A 20,939-nucleotide genomic window follows, 5' to 3' on the forward strand; every position below is an offset into this window, starting at 1 on the left:
TTAGTGCCATCAGACGTACCGCCACTCTCCTTAGAGGCAGAGTGCCATACTGCAACGACCAGGTCTCTGGGGCGCTGCATTACACTTACATCATGCCACATGGATGCAAAGCGTTATTTCACAGGATGGTCTGGTTTACTGCAAGAGGTCAGCAGCTCGTGAACCCGGGCCGGACCAGCCATCTTATATTCCCAGAGGACCAGCACTCGGACCAATGTTATACAATGAGGTTGTACAGATCTGTGTTTTACTCAGCTCTTAAGTGTGTCTGTGAAGAATTTTGCAATCATCCTGGTACAGGCTTTTTTTTTTCACCATGGGAAGGATTCTGTGATTATCCAACTGTTGTTTTCCATGGACATCCAGGCCTTTTTGAGTTCCCAAGCTCACCATTGCGCTCTTTTTTTGCAGAATGTGCCAAACTGTTGAATTGGTTGCTCCTAACATTTCTGGTCTCTCTAATCGACTTCTTCTTTCAGCCTATTGATGGTCGGTTTCTCTTCCATTGAGAGCTCTTCTGACAGCATGTTGTGGTTTCACCTCAACAGCTTCCAAATGCAAATGCCGCACCTGGAATCAGCTCCAGACATTTTACCTGCTTAACTGATGATGATTAATGAGGAAAAAGCAAATTCTGAGATAATAGTTTCTGAGATAATTGTCCAAGTACTTTTGGTCCCTTGAAAAAAGCAGTTCCATATTTAAGAGCTGTAGTTCCAAAACCCTTAGAATTATAGAATCCTAGAATGTTAGCGTTAAAAGGCACCTCCACAGCCCTCGTGTCCAACCCTCTGCTCAATGCAGGAGTCACTAAATCATCCCAGACAGATATCTGTCCAGCCTCTGTGTGAAGACTTCCATTGTAGAACTCACCACCTCTCGTGGCCGCCTGTTCCGCTCACCCTAACTGTCAAAAAGTTTGTTCTAATATCTAATCTGTGTCTTATTGTTCATTGTTATTATTGCAAATGGAAATGTTTGTATAAACTGTGAAATTAATGGAAAAAAAAACCCATTTTGTTGGTGATTTGATTCCATTAGCTTTGTACAATATGTGAAGTCAAGGAGTCAAAATAAATAGTGTCACCTTCGGGTTTAGGAGGTCGCCCACCTCAGATTCATGTCTGTGGGAACACAGTGCGCAATGTACTCAACCGTTCATTCATGATTCTCCTCCTATACAAACACTTGTCTGACATGGTTTGCTAGTCGCGAGTTATGAACGAATGCGTTATCGGAATTATCTGCTTATATAAATTGTCCCTTACGCACTCCTCAGCCCGTGACGTTGTACCCTTGTACCCAACCTCCAAGAAGAGCATAAATCACACCCTGAACCGTCCACACACCCCAGATACACAACACACTGCCACCACGGGGCGATGAGTCCCTGAAATATATACGGGTCCTGGGCTCAAGGTTCCAGGATGGAATATATTATATTAATGAAATTGCAGGTCGGTCACTGGACCGTGGGCTGATAAGGAGGCGAGTACATTGCATATGAAATACCTTGTTTCTTCAAATCCCCCCTCGTCGTGGTAAATAGGTGATGTCCATCCTGCCCACAAAGGCCATCTGCCCAAGCATTGAAGTTCTGGATCACCAGGCCGAGGTGTATGGAATGACCCTTCTGTAGTCCCTGTGATACCTCCTTGGTTGTGAGTTCCTGTAATAAGGGAACGTAGGTGTTCCGGCCCTACGTGTAGAGTCCTGTGAATGGCAGACTTAATCTAATGATATTTTATTGATGTTGTCATTTCCCTGATGTCACCATTCTCACACCCCCTGTAGTGAGCTGATTACTTTTAGGGTGCGTTCTCTAATGGTGCCAACGTGTGCTCTGTCGGACATAATTATGGGCGTGTGCGCCTACTGCAGGCAGTCTACGATGTCTGAGTGTCCACCTCCAGTAGAGACATGAGCCTGAAAATGATGAACAGAACACACGCTGACTATGTCGGCATCATTATGGGCGTGTGCGACTACTGCAGGCAGTCTACGCCGTCTGAGTGTCTACCTCCAGGTGAGACATACGCCTGAAAATGATGAACAGAGCACACGCTGACTATGTCGGCATCATTATGGGCGTGTGCACCTACTGGAGGCAGTCTACGACATCTGAGTGTCCACATCCAGTAGGGACATGAGCCTGAAAATGATGAACAGAACACACGCTGACTATGTCGGCATCATTATGGGCGTGTACGCCTACTGGAGGCAGTCTACGCCGTCTGAGTGTCCGCCTCCAGTAGGTACATACGCCTGAAAATGATGAACAGAGCACACGCTGACTATGTCGGCATCATTATGGGCGTGTACGCCTACTGGAGGCAGTCTACGCCGTCTGAGTGTCCGCCTCCAGTAGGTACATACGCCTGAAAATGATGAACAGAGCACACGCTGACTATGTCGGCATCATTATGGGCGTGTACGCCTACTGGAGGCAGTCTACGCCGTCTGAGTGTCCGCCTCCAGTAGGGACATACGCCTGAAAATGATGAACAGAGCACACGCTGACTATGTCGGCATCATTATGGGCGTGTGCGACTACTGCAGGCAGTCTACGCCGTCTGAGTGTCCGCCTCCAGTAGGGACATACGCCTGAAAATGATGAACAGAGCACACGCTGACTATGTCGGCATCATTATGGACGTGTGCGCCTACTGGAGGCAGTCTACGATGTCTGAGTGTCCTCCTCCACTACCTCCAGTAGGGACATGAGCCTTAAAATGATGAACAGAGCACACGCTGACTATGTCCGCATCATTATGGGTGTGTGCGACTACTGGAGGCAGTCTACGCCGTCTGAGTGTGTGCCTCCAGTAGGGACATACGCCTGAAAATGATGAACAGAGCACACGCTGACTATGTCGGCATCATTATGGACGTGTGCGCCTACTGGAGGCAGTCTACGATGTCTGAGTGTCCTCCTCCACTACCTCCAGTAGGGACATGAGCCTTAAAATGATGAACAGAGCACACGCTGACTATGTCCGCATCATTATGGGTGTGTGCGACTACTGGAGGCAGTCTACGATGTCTGAGTGTCCGCCTCCAGTAGGGACATACGCCTGAAAATGATGAACAGAGCACACGCTGACTATGTTGGCATCATTATGGGCGTGTGCGACTACTGGAGGCAGTCTACGACGTCTGAGTGTCCGTGTCAGGAATCCCTGACCGCTGCCACCGATTTGTCATGATTCACACCGTGACCGTCACCCCTACGTCACAGATCGGGGTGACTTTAGGCCAACAGACGGCTATCACATGTGCAGGGGGGCTTATCTTAGTTATCCCTCCACTGCTAACAATGTGATGAAAAAACACACACAAGGCTATTGACCTCTTAGCTTACAGCAGGGGCTTATTCTAGGTATCCCACTGCTCTGCAATATACCACGAACTGCAGGGATTTATGTATATCCCGCTTACAGTTCCACTTAAAACTTGCAGCTCTCTGGCGCCCCCCTTACTCTCAGGTCAGATGAGGTACTGCACCTGGGGTAATTAGTCGCCAGAAAGGCTGCCTGCTATGTACTGGCTATTGGGCACGCTGCAGCGACACGATAAACTACTCCCACTCAGGCAGGAACAATAATTATCAACGCCGCAGTCGCTACAACATAACCCCAAAAGCCTGCACGGTATCGCTGCCACCAGCTTCGATTAAACGGGTCCGAAGCTAACCCAAAAACAACAGTAGTGTAATTCCCTTCAGGAGACTTAGGGTACGGTTTAGAACAGGAGAACGAACTAGTATTAAATAATATACCCCATCAAAAGTTTCAGGCAGTGTTTATATTAAAGGATGTTACAAATGAGACAATTGCAAATATGTACAAGGTAATTATAACATAAAGGGGATTAAAGGAGAAAAGATAACACTCACATGTTCTCAGTTCATTGCATTGCAGGCAATCATACGTCCCAGTTCATTGGACGTGCTCAGGGCCCTCCAAGAGAAGACAAGAAATCAAGAAGACTGAGCTGGGGATCTTGGCAGACAGTTATAGCTTCAGCCTGTGACATCCCAGAAAGGGGTTGGATCACCTCGTCCCTCCTACCTCTTCAGTCTAACTAAACTTTAAACTATTTTCTCTAATTTCTATAACTTCGCTACAAAACATGTCATAGTCATAACAAACCCAGCATTCATCTCAGATTAACGTGGGCATTCTAATGAGATCAAATATGTCCTATCTGGGATACATATTTACAGAGAAATCCCTACTTCTTTCACAGATGGAGTTAGAAACCCGTGTTTCGAGGGATGGGTAGATCCACCCAGTGAGATTAAGAATATATATTTTCGTGTTCTTAACGTAAACGGTCGGCATAATATCTTACAAAAACAGAACAAAGAACTTCCATGGATTTCTGGAAACTTAGAATCCAGTTCTAGCCTGTCACTTTCCAATGCAGGAATGCCGGTCGTAAATACTTCTGCTCTCCGAGCTAGAGGTAATAAACTCTTCTTCCCCCATCCCTTGGAAATGAAAGCTCTTGGCTGAGTGCAAGGGAAGGGGGGCTTTTAAGCCCGCAGCCTGCTAACAAGAGAAACTACTTATATGATATTTCATACCATATTGTGACAGTCCGCCTCCAGTAGGGACATACGCCTGAAAATGATGAACAGAGCACATGCTGACTATGTCGGCATCATTATGGGCGTGTGCGCCTACTGGAGGCAGTCTACGACGTCTGAGTGTCCGTCTCCAGTAGGGACATACGCCTGAAAATTATGAACAGAGCACACGCTGACTATGTTGGCATCATTATGGGCGTGTGCGCCTACTGGAGGCAGTCTACGACGTCTGAGTGTCCGCCTCCAGTAGGGACATGAGCCTGAAAATGATGAACAGAGCACACACTGACTATGTCGGCATCATTATGGGCATGTGCGCCTACTGGAGGCAGTCTACGATATCTGAGTGTCCTCCTCCACTACCTCCAGTAGGGACATGAGCCTGAAAATGATGAACAGAGCACACGCTGATTATGTTGGCATCATTATGGGCGTGTGCGCCTACTGGAGGCAGTCTACCATGTCTGAGTGTCCGCCTCCAGTAGGGACATGAGCCTGAAAATGATGAACAGAACACACGCTGACTATGTCGGCATCATTATGGGCGTGTACGCCTACTGGAGGCAGTCTACGCCGTCTGAGTGTCCGCCTCCAGTAGGTACATACGCCTGAAAATGATGAACAGAGCACACGCTGACTATGTCGGCATCATTATGGGCGTGTACGCCTACTGGAGGCAGTCTACGCCGTCTGAGTGTCCGCCTCCAGTAGGGACATGTGCCTGAAAATGATGAACAGAGCACACACTGACTATGTCGGCATCATTATAGTCTATTGTTGGTGTATATGCCAAACCCCGTTTTTCAGGTGTTTGGACGCAAGCCTCGATGGGACCACTGAACGTGGCAGGAATGTAATTTGCTTATTGGAAAAGTTCAGCAAATTCAGTACAAGAAAAACAATGTTCCCATGATCCCCATCTTCCTACCACCTCCCAGTTTGACTGTCTGCGGAATGCAGATGATGGCTATGTCTTCAGACTTACAATATATATATATATATCTCCTCCAGGTAACCTGCTGCCTATTGATACAAGAGTGGAATGGGGAGAGGGATTCGGACTTACAGAAAAAATGGTCAGAGCTGAGAAACTGGTCAAAACCTCAGATTTCGTCTTCCCTGTATTTGTGAACAGGTGAGTAAGAGACCAGACACCAACACACGGGCTCAATACTGTCACAGTAAGCAGCCAGGGGATCCCACAGATACCCCCCGCTGTTACCGAGGTGTTGGATCGCCCCCCAGTAGGGCAGTGGGGTACTCGGATCCGGGCCCTTCGGTTCTCAAGGGGGGATGTCACAGTGGCTGACCCGGTCCGTGGCCCTAAGGGACGTCTAATGATAAATTGGGGGAAAATTCTTTAAAGGGAAAGTTCGTGACGCCACCTGTGGTATTCGGTCAGGGTGACCAACGCTGCTTAGGGGTCCGCTGGGGTGATGTTATAGTAGTTATATTCTTGTACATAGGGGCAGTATTATAGTACTTATATTCTTGTACATAGGAGCAGTATTATAGTAGTTATATTCCTGTACATAGGGGCAGTATTATAGTAGTTATATTCTTGTACATAGGGGCAGTATTATAGTACTTATATTCTTGTACATAGGAGCAGTATTATAGTAGTTATATTCCTGTACATAGGGGCAGTATTATAGTACTTATATTCTTGTACATAGGAGCAGTATTATAGTAGTTATATTCCTGTACATAGGGGCAGTATTATAGTACTTATATTCTTGTACATAGGAGCAGTATTATAGTAGTTATATTCCTGTACATAGGGGCAGTATTATAGTAGTTATATTCTTGTACATAGGGGCAGTATTATAGTACTTATATTCTTGTACATAGGGGCAGTATTATAGTACTTATATTCTTGTACATAGGGGCAGTATTATAGTAGTTATATTCTTGTACATAGGAGCAGTATTATAGTAGTTATATTCTTGTACATAGGAGCAGTATTATAGTAGTTATATTCTTGTACATAGGAGCAGTATTATAGTAGTTATATTCTTGTACATAGGGGGCAGTATTATAGTAGTTATATTCTTGTACATAGGGGCAGTATTATAGTACTTATATTCTTGTACATAGGAGCAGTATTATAGTAGTTATATTCCTGTACATAGGGGCAGTATTATAGTAGTTATATTCTTGTACATAGGGGCAGTATTATAGTACTTATATTCTTGTACATAGGAGCAGTATTATAGTAGTTATATTCCTGTACATAGGGGCAGTATTATAGCAGTTATATTCTTGTACATAGGGGCAGTATTATAGTACTTATATTCTTGTACATAGGGGCAGTATTATAGTACTTATATTCTTGTACATAGGAGCAGTATTATAGTAGTTATATTCTTGTACATAGGAGCAGTATTATAGTAGTTATATTCTTGTACATAGGAGCAGTATTATAGTAGTTATATTCCTGTACATAGGAGCAGTATTATAGTAGTTATATTCTTGTACATAGGGAGCAGTATTATAGTAGTTATATTCTTGTACATAGGAGCTGTATTATAGTAGTTATATTCTTGTACATAGAGGCAGTATTATAGTAGTTATATTCTTGTACATAGGAGCAGTATTATAGTAGTTATATTCTTGTACATAGGGGCAGTATTATAGTAGTTATATTCTGTACATAGGGGGCAGCATTATAGTAGTTATATTCTTGTACATAGGGGCAGTATTATAGTAGTTATATTCTTGTACATAGGAGCAGTATTATAGTAGTTATATTCCTGTACATAGGAGCAGTATTATAGTAGTTATATTCTTGTACATAGGAGCAGTATTATAGTAGTTATATTCTTGTACATAGGGGCAGTATTATAGTAGTTATATTCTTGTACATAGGGGCAGTATTATAGTAGTTATATTCTTGTACATAACAGCAGTATTATAGTAGTTATATTCTTGTACATAGGGGCAGTATTATAGTACTTAAATTCTTGTACATAGGGGCAGTATTATAGTAGTTATATTCTTGTACATAGGAGCAGTATTATAGTAGTTATATTCTTGTATATAGGGGCAGTATTATAGTAGTTATATTCTTGTACATAGGAGCAGTACTATAGTAGTTATATTCTTGTACATAGGAGCAGTATTATAGTAGTTATATTCTTGTATATAGGGGCAGTATTATAGTAGTTATATTCTTGTACATAGGAGCAGTACTATAGTAGTTATATTCTTGTACATAGGAGCAGTATTATAGTAGTTATATTCTTGTACATAGGGGCAGTATTATAGTACTTAAATTCTTGTACATAGGGGCAGTATTATAGTAGTTATATTCTTGTACATAGGAGCAGTATTATAGTAGTTATATTCTTGTACATAGGGTGCAGTATTATAGTAGTTATATTCTTGTACATAGGGGTAGTATTATAGTAGTTATATTCTTGTACATAGGGGGCAGTATTATAGTAGTTATATTCTTGAACATATGGGCAGTAATTTCTGTGCTTAGAGGATATTAGATACCTTGCTATATTTGGATTAGTGATGGTAACTACTGTATTATTTTTCCTGGTCAATGGTTTATTGGGTAAATGTACAATAATTTCATGTTTTTCTTCCTTTCTTTCTTTTATTGTGGAATCACCAGGTTGTTGTTACTTTGATACTCGCCCTTTTCTCCTTTTTTTTGTTAATTTTCTTTTTTTTATATTGTTTTATTATTTTTAGCGTAAGAAAAGGAATCACAAAAGAAGAAAGGGGAGAACTAGAAGCCTTACTAAACTCTGCAATGAAGCTGACAGGTATTATACATCTGAATATTTTTGTGTAATTTCCGTACAATGTAACAATCTCCAGGACCTTATTCCCTTATGCAGGTGTATGTCTAGTTCTATCCACTGCCTCCTGCTTGTGACGGGTATCATGGTGGTGGTTCTGCTGCCAGCAGCACCGCATCATTAATTGTAATGTTTTCTTTAACCCTTCCCCACCCATTACAATCTTTTCTTTTGCTACACATTTTGCACACCCTACCATTAACTTTTCACAATCTCATTGAACCTTACTATTCAAGCCATTCCAAAGGAGACGTAACAAGAAATGCTACGTAGGGAGTTACAAGTGCAGAAAGAAAAATGTGGCAATAGGGAGCTGCAGAGGGGTGGCATGTTGTGTTGTCAGATTGGTCGCAGAGCTACATAAAAGTAGACGTGTGGGATTAAATAATGAAGGGATTCACCCTCAGCAGTAGGCAGCGCTCACACGGTTAATGCCGCTTGGTCCAAACCTGCAGTTGAATTGATGTCATAAGGGATCAGAAACAAAATATCCTCTCCTGGGCACAAAGGTCACAGAACCAGATCATCTAGCAGCACAAACGTCCGTGCGGCTCACCTGACCAGATCACCAGATCACCAGATTACAGTCCACGCTCTCAGCTTCTGCCACCACCAGAGGACGTTTCTTCCTCCCAGATGCGAGCCGCATTGCTGCTCCGCATTCCCAGCACACTGACACTATTCCCTGGTTCTAGATAAACTAGGCAGGCGCCTCTAATCACACCCTGCAGAGCTGCTGATTCAACCCTGACCTCACCTGCTTTCCTACAATGTCTACTTTGTTTTTTCCCTTTTTTTCTATTTTCTTTAACAAAATGCCGCCCTGTTCATCTACTATATAAAGCTGAATGTGTTTGTGTGTGTGCGTGTATGTATGTATGTATGTACAGTATGTATGTATGTATGTCCGGGATTGGCATCTGCACCGTCGCAGCTACAGCCACAAAATTTTTCACAGTCACACATCTGGACCCCGAGAGCGTCATAGGCTATGTTGTGAGGTGAAATTTTAACCCCGCGCTTTCCAATTCACCAAACAATTTTGCCCCTATCTACATAATGGGGAAAAGTGAAAGGAAAAGTGTTGGAGGCAAATTGACAGCTGCCAGATGTGAACAAGGGGGACTTAAAGAATGAGAGCGATGGCGTCAAAGAGTATATACCGTACAGCTGCTAAGGTGGGGCCCCGACATGAGATACTCACCACACACGGGGATATGAACACACACACAAAATGCGCCACACACTACCACGTGCTTGAACACATATACCACCCTCAGCACACATTTCACCACACATACACCAACCTCGCCACATAAAAGTCGAAACACAAAAGTCGTCGCTCAAAACTCGCCACGCGCAAAACTCGCCACATGCAAAAACTAGGCTCACGCAAAACTCACCACAAGTGCAAAACTCACCTCATGGAAAACTCGCCACACGCAAAACTTGCACACGCGGAAAAATTGCCACATGCAAAAGTTGCCTCACACAAAACTTGCACATACTCAAAAGGTACTACACATAAAGCTCACCACGCGCAAAACTCGCCATGCGCAAAACTTGCTGCACACAACTTGCTACACTAACCTGTCACATGCAACTCGACACACAAAAAGTTGCTACACGCATGTTGCCACACAAAACTTATCTCACAAAAGTCGCTACATGCATGTCGCCACATGCAACTCAACACACACAACTTGACAAACGAAACTCGCCCTAAAACACACACAAGTCTGGTATTATCCTTCAAAAATAAAAATCTGATTAATAGGCAGACAAACTACAAGACCAATAAATGTACCATATAGGAAATACGGCAGCTGTCAGTCACATGACCTGTCTATTATGTGTATGTGTGAGCTAATATATACTGCCAGGGGGAGGGCTTCCTGTTGGCTGGGGATTTATCAGGCTGCCAATTTAGCTTACAAATACTGAGGTAAAAATACTGACCAAATAATGTGTGAACGAGGTCTAATACAGGAGGAGAGGACACACAGGTATATACTATATACAGGGGAGATGACGCAGATATATACTATATACAGGAGAGATGACACACAGGTATATACTATATAGAGGAGGAGATGACATACAGGTACATACTATATACAGGGGAGATGACACACAGGTATATACTATATACAGGAGGAGATGACATACAGGTATATGCTATATAGAGGAGGAGATGACATACAGGTATATACTACATACAGGAGGAGATGACACACAGGTATATACTATATAGAGGAGGAGATGACATACAGGTATATACTATATACAGGAGGAGATGACACACAGGTATATACTATATAGAGGAGGAGATGACACAGGTATATACTATATACAGGAGAGATGACACACAGGTATATACTATATAGAGGAGGAGATGACATACAGGTATATACTATATATAGGAGGAGATGACATACAGGTATATACTATATACAGGAGGAGATGACACACAGATATATACTTTATACAGGAGGACATGACATACAGGTATATACTATATATAGAAGGAGAAGACATACAGGTATATACTATATATAGGAGGAGATGACATACAGGTATATACTATATACAGGGGAGATGACATACAGGTATATACTATATACAGGAGATGACATACAGGTGTATACTATATGTAAGGGAGATGACAAACATGTATATACTATATACAGGAGGAGATGACACAGGTATATACTATATACAGGAGAGATGACACACAGGTATATACTATATAGAGGAGGAGATGACATACAGGTATATACTATATATAGGAGGAGATGACATACAGGTATATACTATATACAGGAGGAGATGACACACAGATATATACTTTATACAGGAGGAGATGACATACAGGTATATACTATATATAGAAGGAGAAGACATACAGGTATATACTATATATAGGAGGAGATGACATACAGGTATATACTATATACAGGGGAGATGACATACAGGTATATACTATATACAGGAGATGACATACAGGTGTATACTATATAGAGGAGGAGATGACATACAGGTATATACTATATACAGGAGGAGATGACACACAGATATATACTTTATACAGGAGGAGATGACATACAGGTATATACTATATATAGAAGGAGAAGACATACAGGTATATACTATATACAGGGGAGATGACACACAGCAGGTATATACTATATATAGGAGGAGATGACATACAGGTATATACTATATACAGGAGAGATGACATACAGGTATATACTATATATAGGAGGAGATGACATACAGGTATATACTATATACAGGGGAGATGACATACAGGTATATACTATATACAGGAGATGACATACAGGTGTATACTATATGTAAGGGAGATGACAAACATGTACATACTGAGGTGAAAATGAAAGGTGTGAGTGCAAAATGAGAGGAGTGAGGGAAAATAGTGGAGTGATCGGAAAATGGCAGATGTGAGGTCGAAATGACAAGTGTTAGGGGGGGAATGAGAGGAGTGAGGGAGAAAATGAAAGATGTGATTGGGAAAATGAGAGGCGTGATGGGAAAATAAGAGACGTGAGGTGCTATAACTAACCACAGATATTTACTATGTCCAGGCAACGCCGGGCTCTTCAGCTAGTAAGTAATATAATAAGAAATGCCCGGTTGGTGCCCATACAAAAAGCCGGCCCCTGCAGGACGACGCTGTATTGTTGTTGTGTCCGGATGTAAAATCTAACCAGTGTGCACAGTGTCTGCGCCAAAAAAAAAGCCAAGAAAGCAGACATCCTGCCGGGGTGTGTAAACTCTTGAGCACAGCTGTATTTCTGTGTGTCGGTGGATGTGGGTGGTTTATGGTTTCCACAGGTTCTTCCCTGATTCATCATTTGCGACTTTTAAACATAAATCCCACAATTTGTGGTAAATGTTCTCCAGTTCTATCCTGTAATGATTTTATGCAGGTCAGAAAATTTTTCACTCCATTTTGTGAAACGTTTGACTTTTGGCAGTAAGACGTCACAAAGAGGGGTAGGAAGACAAGATGGATTATGGTGTCTATTTCATGAACCACATTGATGAATTTGGCATAAAAACGTCAGTGAATATCACAAGACCGAAAAAAGAAAAGCGACTTAAAACCCCCAGAAATGATGAGTGAGGCCCAAAGTCCTGATCCACAGAAGGATCAGCAGGAGCTCAGACATCTCCATGGACGCTGCTACAACATGGGCACTGGCAGGCATGAGCACGAGGCATAGAATAGTGGCGACACTTCCATTTTCCAAACTTTCATGACGATTTCTCAAAGAAATATCGATTATGTCGTAGTCTGATAATGTAACTGACACTTTCTGCCCTGCACGGGTCACTTGTCTGCAGTCGTAAGACGGGTGTCAGGATTAACTTCATAATAAGACGAGAGGGTGACAATAAAGAGTTAAACCTCCATTATAAAGCTGATTTCATGCCGGCTCCTCCTCTCACCGAGCATAGTTATCCGATAGAAAATGATAGGTGATGGGACAGTCCGTACTGTGCACCGTAATCGCTGAACGCCAATTATAGTGTCTAAAGAACGCAGTAGGACTCACGGACAATTCATGTGCTGCGCTCTGCCCAATGGTCATGTTACAGGTTGTGAACATGTGCAACACCGGCTAGGGCCGTGGGGTACTTGGAACCAGGTCGGGCAATTCTTAAAGGGGTGGTGACGACAGCAGTAACCCAGTCCGTGGCCCTAGGTGCGCAATAAACATGATGAGGGAATGTTTGTAGGGGATTTCGCATGACACCACCTGTGGTACTCGGCAATAGGTAGACTGCTGGGGCCGATGGTGTCGTAGGTGAGAAGGTTCTGCTCCCCACAGGTGGAGCAAGGCCCCAGGGCTATGAGTACAGTCTATCAAGGTTCGTGGACGTTGGGGTGCAGGACTGAGGGTGTGGGAAAAGGACCGGAGGACACAAAGACTGTAGTTTCTTTTACCTTTAATGGCAGATGCAGTGACAGATGGTCATGGAGATCCAGGCAGCCTGGAAGCATTTCGGGGTCCACCTAGCCAGGTGGATTTGGAGGCCTTCCCTCTGCGCTGCTCCCTAGGTCCTTGGTGCCGTAAGCTCCCCACAAGTCACTGCTACAGTCTGTCCATGAAATAGAACATTTCCCCACATGGCAGGCAGCTTGAGCCTATTCCAGTTGTCACTCCCTCGTGGTGACTCTGGGCTCTAATATACTGCTGTGCCTCAGGGTGTCAGCTGGGGCCAGGAGACCTGAAATATCCTGCCCTCCGGGTTTAGTTGCTGTGCCTGCAGTTCCCACACAACCACGGACTCCTGTGTCCGGTCTTTGGCACTCAGTCGTGGGGTGAGCTCAATCGCAGCTCCAATCACTCGGGTTCTCCTCACTTGCCTCTTCCTTCTTCACTATCTGCTCCCCAGACTCACACTGACTCTGACTCTTCTAACCCTGCCTCCAGGCCAGAATCTATAGGGAAGCTCCCCTAAAACAAGTGTTATAGCTCTGGAGTCTGGAAACGTGTTGTATGCTGAAGTTACCTGGTAAGGGGACCCCTCTTTGCTCCCAGGCATGACATCACCCCCTGTGAGGGAGGCAATGCCACTGTGGCAACCAGACTCCTGGGGGGCAACACATGCACTCTGGATGCGCTCCAAATGTATTGGAAATAAATGTGACGCCACATCCAGGGGTGAAATGTTCAGCGTGTCACCACTGGCAATGCAGTAGGAAGTTCAGGGCAAATCTGGATCTCATCTTACCTTGTGTCTCTTGTCTTCCAGGAGTCGTCCCAATAGTCGTTCTCACTCATAAGACAGCGGGGTCTCTAACGGAAACAGAAGGAATATTCAGGGACCTCGGTGTGGAAAGGATCTTTTCATTTGAGAATTACACCAGTGAAGATCACATGAAAACCAGAGGGAAACATGAAGAAGTCCTGAAATTCTTGTGTGAAGTCATTAAAGACGTTCAGTTTCGGGTGGAACAACCTCGAGATCCTTCGGAGGAGATGAAGACAAGGAGGAAATTTGTGCTTAAATACATCCATGAGTGTGATATCAAGGAACAGCAGAGAAAAGTGGAAAGCAAAAAGGCCTTAGACCAATCTCTACAGGAGAAGAGACATAAGCAGCAAGAAGAGGAGATGAAGAAACAGAGGCAGAAAGAACAGAGAGAACAGGAGGAGGAATTCAGGAGGCACCAGCAAGAGCTCCAATGGGAGAGGGACCGTGATCGAGCGAGACAAGAGGAGGAAATGAGGGCCCAGAAAGAAAGGCAGGAAAAGAAAAAGAAAAAAAAATTCCTTGGATTGTTTTAAAAAGGAAAAAAATTCATGATCCAGAAATGAAGAATCAAGAGCAGAAGGTGGAGACCTGTACCAGTTCCCACAATTCTCCAAGATTCAGAGCCAACAGGTCTCAGCATCTCCTGCTTGTTTATTTCACTTCTAAAATGCAACAAACAAAAAAAAGATAGGAAAAGAAGACAAAGAAGAAGAGGAAGAAAAACAAAAGCAGCATCTTTGGATTTCTTTACCCCAAACATTATATCCATGATCCAGGCAGGAAATATCCGGACCAGAAGATGGACATCTGTCTGTCCTCCGATTCAGAACCGACATTTCTGGGTATTTGCTGCTCGTTCAGCGTATTTGACTGTAAACCATTGCCCCCAATATAGGAGGCGGCAGAGATGGTCCAGAGCCGCGTCTGTCTGCACAATGATGACTGATCTTTACTCTATGATTAATGTAGTCCTAATGACAAGTCCCTGCTCACGTGGCAACGAAAGGCAGGAAAATCTCCGATAAATCTCCGATCACAACACAAACGATTCACTGTATATAAACCAGGTGAATGAATAGAAACACATAAAATAAAAGGATCCGAGTCTCATCAAAGTGAACGACTTCTTGACTTCATCTCACTAAACACAGATTAGTCCAGAATGGCTGAATATGGGGAGAATGAACATATGAGGGTCCTGTTGGATGAGCAGAACATAAGGATCCAAGTATCTCATTACCAGCTTATTGGACGGCGAAAACACAATATTAAGGTTCGACCAAATCGGCTTAAAAATGAACCATTGTTCAGCAAAATATTTCCATAAAATCATCTGCTCACAAATTTGTATTTTGTTGCAAGAAAACATGAAAACTTTTTGAGAGTTTGAATCTTTCTGCTAAGTCCAGAATGCAAGGTGACGTTCAACAGCCCAAATCTGTTTTGTTCCTTCATTATGATGGTAAATACTTTGTCATGTCAGAAAAGTAAAAAGAATTCTACAGTGTAAGAGATATCTTTATTGGTTAACCAGACAAATGTATAAAAGCTTTAATAGCTCAGAGATTATTTTACATTTTACTCAACCTAGGGATTTTCTGGAGGAACGCTGACCTCTCCGTATGGGTGAAAACCAGGGAATCTGTGACTTCAGATTAACGCAATAACAAATGTCGCAACAAACATGTAGATCAAAAGGATCCCAGATAGGCAATGTCACTCTAAACTGTAAAGCTAGTCAGTTCTCATGGACAAGCCTTGAGTCAGGATAGTCAAGGAGTCCAAGGTCAGAAGCCAGGAGTGTACATCATAGACAGAAGGAAGAGACAAAAGCGTTGTCAGGTAACATTCCAAGGTCACAATACCAGGAGGATAGGGGATCAGAGCAGAAGGGGTTAAACAGATGGATGGTCAGAATGAGGTCCAAAGTCAGGCAATGAAAGATCAACATACAGAATGCAAGGCACAGAGAGACAAACCTCACAAGCTGAATGTACGTCAGGAAGAGGTCTGGGAGAAACAGCTCAGTTAAGTAGCCTGGCAATCACCTGGAGACAATGAACACCTGGAGACAGCCAGCACTAGTCTCAGATTGGACAGTAGAGCTGTCAAGCAACATAGTGACAGCTAAGCACGCCCCTGTACCAGACTGGATGACTTAGCTGTCAATCGAAAGACATGACAGACAATGACTGTTTCGCTCTTTAGTTGGTCTTCTACAAATACATACTACAAACAGGTTCATATCTTTGACATTGTAACACCCAGAAGAGATCCGTTAAGTGGTTGTTAAAAGAAACATGGGGTCATTGACACTGAATAAAAGCTAATGAATTGGTGCCCTTATATCTCCTACCTTATAAATAAAAGTGGAGAGAAGTAACAAGATTATAAGGATTCAGCTAAAAAAACATCTTATTCCCTGAAACCCTCACCACAGCCAAAGATAATTATCGACATCTTTTCCTGAGTTCTTCAATTAATTTTGTCTTTCTAAACCTTCCTCACCCCCTGAAATACAGGTGGAACGCCCCCCAGGACTCTGGGGTACTCTGTACCGGGTCCGGTACTTAAAGAGGGGATGTCACGGTGGCTGCAATCCGGTCCGTGGCCCTGGGCGCCCGTGTTAAAGGGAATGTCCTTAAAGGGGTTTGGAATAAAGTTTGTGTTCGTGACATCACCTGTGGTATTCGGTCATTGGGGATCGAAGCTGCTTAAAGGGTTTCTCTGGGGTGATGTTTTAGCAGCCATGATGGTATAACTTCCCACAGGTGAAGTTGGATCCCCAGGGCTCCCGGTGTGTAGGTGAAGATGGTAGGTGGTGTGGTAAGAAATGGAGGACACAGGTTTGCAGTCTCTTTACCTGGTTTACTGAAGACTTCAGGCAGCCACAGTCCAGGGCACCAGATCACAGGGCAGGCAGGGTCCGGCCGGCTTGGAAGCAAATTCAGAGTCCCCTTTACCAGGTGGAGTTAGAAGCCTTCCTACCAGCGTTTTGGTGTAGTCCCTAGCTGCCTATGGCTTCTATCAAGGTCCTCACAGTTCTCTCTGTCCTCCTTAAAGGTGGAACACGCCATATGACAGGTGGCTCGAACCTTTTTACAGGGTCTCTATCATGTCCCGGGCTCTGTGTCTCCTGGGTATTAGGGCAGACAGGTTACGTGTAGTCCAGCTGTCCTGCCGGTTTCTGCTGTAAGTCTTGGAGTCCCTCACAACCTCGGTCTTCCAGCTACCAGTATCTGCGCTTTGCAGGGAGGTAGACCAATTGCAGCTGTCCTCCCCAGTTGTCACTCACCTGTGCTTCACTCTCCTGCACGCTCACTACAAATTTTTTTTATGTTATTTATTTATTTTTTTATACTACAAATCTGTTCTTCTTTCTGTGTATCACTATCCAGGAGCTGCAGCACCTCTGGTTGCACGGCCCCTCACACGTCTTTCTGCCTCAGACTGCTCCAGTCTGCTGTCTGGCACTCAGCGTCTAAGTTTCCCTCCAGAACATATATATATAGGGTAGCCATCCACAAGCTGGATCAGAGCTCCCCCTTCTGGCCTGGAGTATGAACATGTTGTATGCTTGTGGTACCTGATAGAAGAGATCTTCGCTTGCTTCCCAGCTTGACATCACTCTCCCCGTGAGGAAAGCAATGCCACTGTAACAACCAGGACCCTGGGGTGTTACACACGCTCTAAGGTCAGGATCACGCAGCCGTCAATTGTCTTATGCGAGGGAATCTGGATGATTATGCTAATGACACTTGGAGCAAATTCTGGCACAGTTTGATCTGACCTTAGTTTGACCTGATTCTCTTATGTGAGAGAGTTGAAGCACAGGTGTGGAAAAGGTGGAGAACTTCATTTCTCCATCTTTTCCATGATCTGTGTCTGCAATACACATTTGTGTATATTATCCTCATAGTATTTGTAATGCTCACGTCTGGACTGGTTGGCGCGAGCGAGGATTATGGTTCCACTGTGCCACAAACCAGGCTTACCCCTGAGGGGCGTGACCGAACTGCTACGTTGGTGTTCGCAGTTAGCTGCCAGGTACCACTCCAGGGTGACATCTGGCAGTAGGGGCTGACCCCCAAGGGGACAGGACACTGTAACGACAGGTGCAGGCAAATACTGGCGATACTCTGTCTGGCTCAGCTAATACATAAACAGGCAAGTACTGGCAAACACAACTGGAATGCAGGCCGATCGGTGCAGGCGGGCACAACAGATACACTGGTAGGCAAGGCAGATCCACAGCAGATGTAGGAGCCAGTTCAGGGGCAGGAACAGTTTCAGGAAGAACTGGGCCACTGGCAGGTATGACTTGACTACAGGAACGGGTAGGACCCAGTTCAGACTGGACGGACGGGAACAGTTTCAGGAAGAACTGGGCCACTGGCAGGTATGACTTGACTACAGGAACGGGTAGGACCCAGTTCAGACTGGACGGACGGGAACAGTTTCAGGAAGAACTGGGCCACTGGCAGGTATGACTTGACTACAGGAACGGGTAGGACCCAGTTCAGACTGGACGGACGGGAACAGTTTCAGGAAGGACTGGGTCACTGGCAGGTATGATTGGAATACAGGAACGGGTAGGACCCAGTTCAGGCACGGTCAAGCAGTAAGCTGCAGGCGCGGACAGTCAGGACACCACATGCATAGTCAGGCAGGGAAACGCAAGTGTCATCAAGCAGGAAACCGCAGGTGCGGTCAGGCAGGAAAGCATAGACTTGGTCAGGCAGGAAACCACAGGCGCAGTCAAGCATAGGACAATTACAAAGACAAGTACACACATGACAGACAGGATCAAGTTCACACTAGACCAATACAAGGACAGGTACAAGCAGGACAGCCAGGACTAGATTTACACAGGTACTTACAATGAAGTAGCAAGTGTACCCAAGATCACTAACGTACAGAGACAGCAGAATAGAGGTGTATACTGGTTCAGATACTGCAGGCTTTTTAGATAAGTATTGGTGCAGACGCTGCAGATCTTTAGAGATAGAAACAGGTTCTGACACTGCAGGTTTAAGGAATAGGGACAGGCACAGCAGGTTAGGGAAAGATCCAGACTTCCAGGGTCAGTAGGTGCTCTCATCCGATGGCCTGACTGTCTTTAAAAAGACCACACGGACCACGAATCATCAAACTGAAGGCCGTTTTGCTTCCCCATGGGCAGAACACTACTCAGACAACACAGGGAAACACAATGGGGTGATACTTTATTGGATCTCCAACAGTCAATAACATTAAGTACAGTCCCAGCAAAATACACAAGTGCAAAGGACAGAGTATTATCCTTCTGATTGCTCGCCGGGTATTAGAACATTTGTGACTTCGGGGCTTCCAGGGCTGACTGTCCCAACCAGTAGCACCTTGCTTTTGGTGGACACCCAGAGAGATGAGGTAGCATCAAGCTTAGGAAGCTGACAGAGTACATTTAGGTATGTGTCCAGGTGACCTGATTGTCTCAACCTGGGTTCTCCAAGCATCTCCATAGATTCTGTGATGGGCAGTGGATCAAATCTGTATTTTTCCAGTTGCTGTCTTCTATGGTCTGTCTGGAAACAGAGGCAGAGTGCCCATTTATAGTTCACAGCTCCTATTCAGGCATTTGTGCACAGGTTTGGGGGAAGGTGGGAGGAGGTCTTCTCTCATTGTTTGTGCACTCAAATATCCTGGGTAGTTTGTCTTTCAATGTTTGAAAAACAACAAGTTGCATTCAATAAGCAGTCAGCAGGAATTCACCAAAATAACAATGATCGATTGTTCAATTAACCTGTGACTTTGTTCCCAAAGGATAGTTGAACAATAAGCTGTAGGGGCTGATGCAATAGATAATTAACATTCAACAAATCAACATACATCAATTCAACCTACAAAAAGAGTCAACGAACAGGGTCATATGAACAATAGCTAATGTCCCTGAGCATACTGAAATAATATGGAATAATTAAGAATAAATGTCGGGTTGTCAGTCAGTCCTAATGATTTTACTTTGGGTAAAAACCCTATAAGGGTTGAACTGCATAGGACTTTTGAACTTCATTTTCACCTAAGGACTTTGGACCATATGTGCGTATATGATATTCTATTTGGACCACATGTGCGTATATGATAGGAATTTTCTAATAAAGCATTGGATCTGCTGGATTACACAGTTTCTCAGTGATCATTCCTTTATTTGACTAGGCATTGGGTGGTGCATGTCATGGAGTCACAATGAATATTGCTATATAGCTAGTTGGTGAAAATTGAAAATCAGGGGGAGGTTGTAGATCATCAGAGCAGCAGGGAGAGATCTGCTGAGCAGGTAGGGATCCACTTTGGTGGCACATGTAAGCTGCAAGGTATCATTTTTGTTATCTCCTTCCCAAGACATAGGAAAAAAGCAAAGTGGTGGTTGGGAGGCATTTTACCAGTCACAGGCAACTCAGGTTTGTTTGAGATCCGGCAGAGTTTCTCGGTGGCGGCGGCCATCTTTCAGAGTCCGTGCGTGCGCAGATTGAGTTCTCTGCTTCCCGAGGCTTCAGGAAAATGGCCAACGCGATCTCCCTCTGCGCACTTGCTGCCTCCCATGGCCATTTTACTGAAGCCCTGGAAAGCAGTGTACTCAATCTGCGCATGCGCGGCCTCAGGAAGATGGCCACCGAGAAACCCGTGAGTAACCCGCCTCTGCTGTTCACCTTGGACACCGGGCTGCGGCATCACTTCACCTGAGAAAAGGACCCTGCTCAGGTGCA

General features: G+C 44.3%; 1 protein-coding gene across 3 annotated transcripts in view; it reads left to right on the top strand.

Moving 5' to 3' along the window:
• LOC138645694 (golgin subfamily A member 6-like protein 2) overlaps positions 1 to 20,939 on the top strand; it is a 46,001-nt gene that overhangs the window by 4,090 nt on the left and 20,972 nt on the right. Inside the window, exons 2-5 of one of the 3 annotated variants that reach the window (XR_011314749.1) lie at positions 5,603 to 5,726; positions 8,297 to 8,370; positions 14,191 to 18,507; positions 18,763 to 20,349. Coding sequence is in view for 2 of the 3 variants with exons in the window: in XM_069735165.1 (XP_069591266.1) it covers positions 5,603 to 5,726; positions 8,297 to 8,370; positions 14,191 to 14,726 (734 nt within the window). In the remaining variant the exon portion in view is untranslated. Of the gene's footprint in view, positions 1 to 5,602; positions 5,727 to 8,296; positions 8,371 to 14,190; positions 20,350 to 20,939 lie in introns of those variants that run through there. The other 2 variants (XM_069735165.1, XM_069735164.1) reach the window with 2 other exon arrangements.

The sequence above is a fragment of the Ranitomeya imitator genome, chromosome 7, assembly GCF_032444005.1.
Source record: "Ranitomeya imitator isolate aRanImi1 chromosome 7, aRanImi1.pri, whole genome shotgun sequence".
Classification (NCBI taxonomy): Eukaryota; Metazoa; Chordata; class Amphibia; order Anura; family Dendrobatidae; genus Ranitomeya; species Ranitomeya imitator.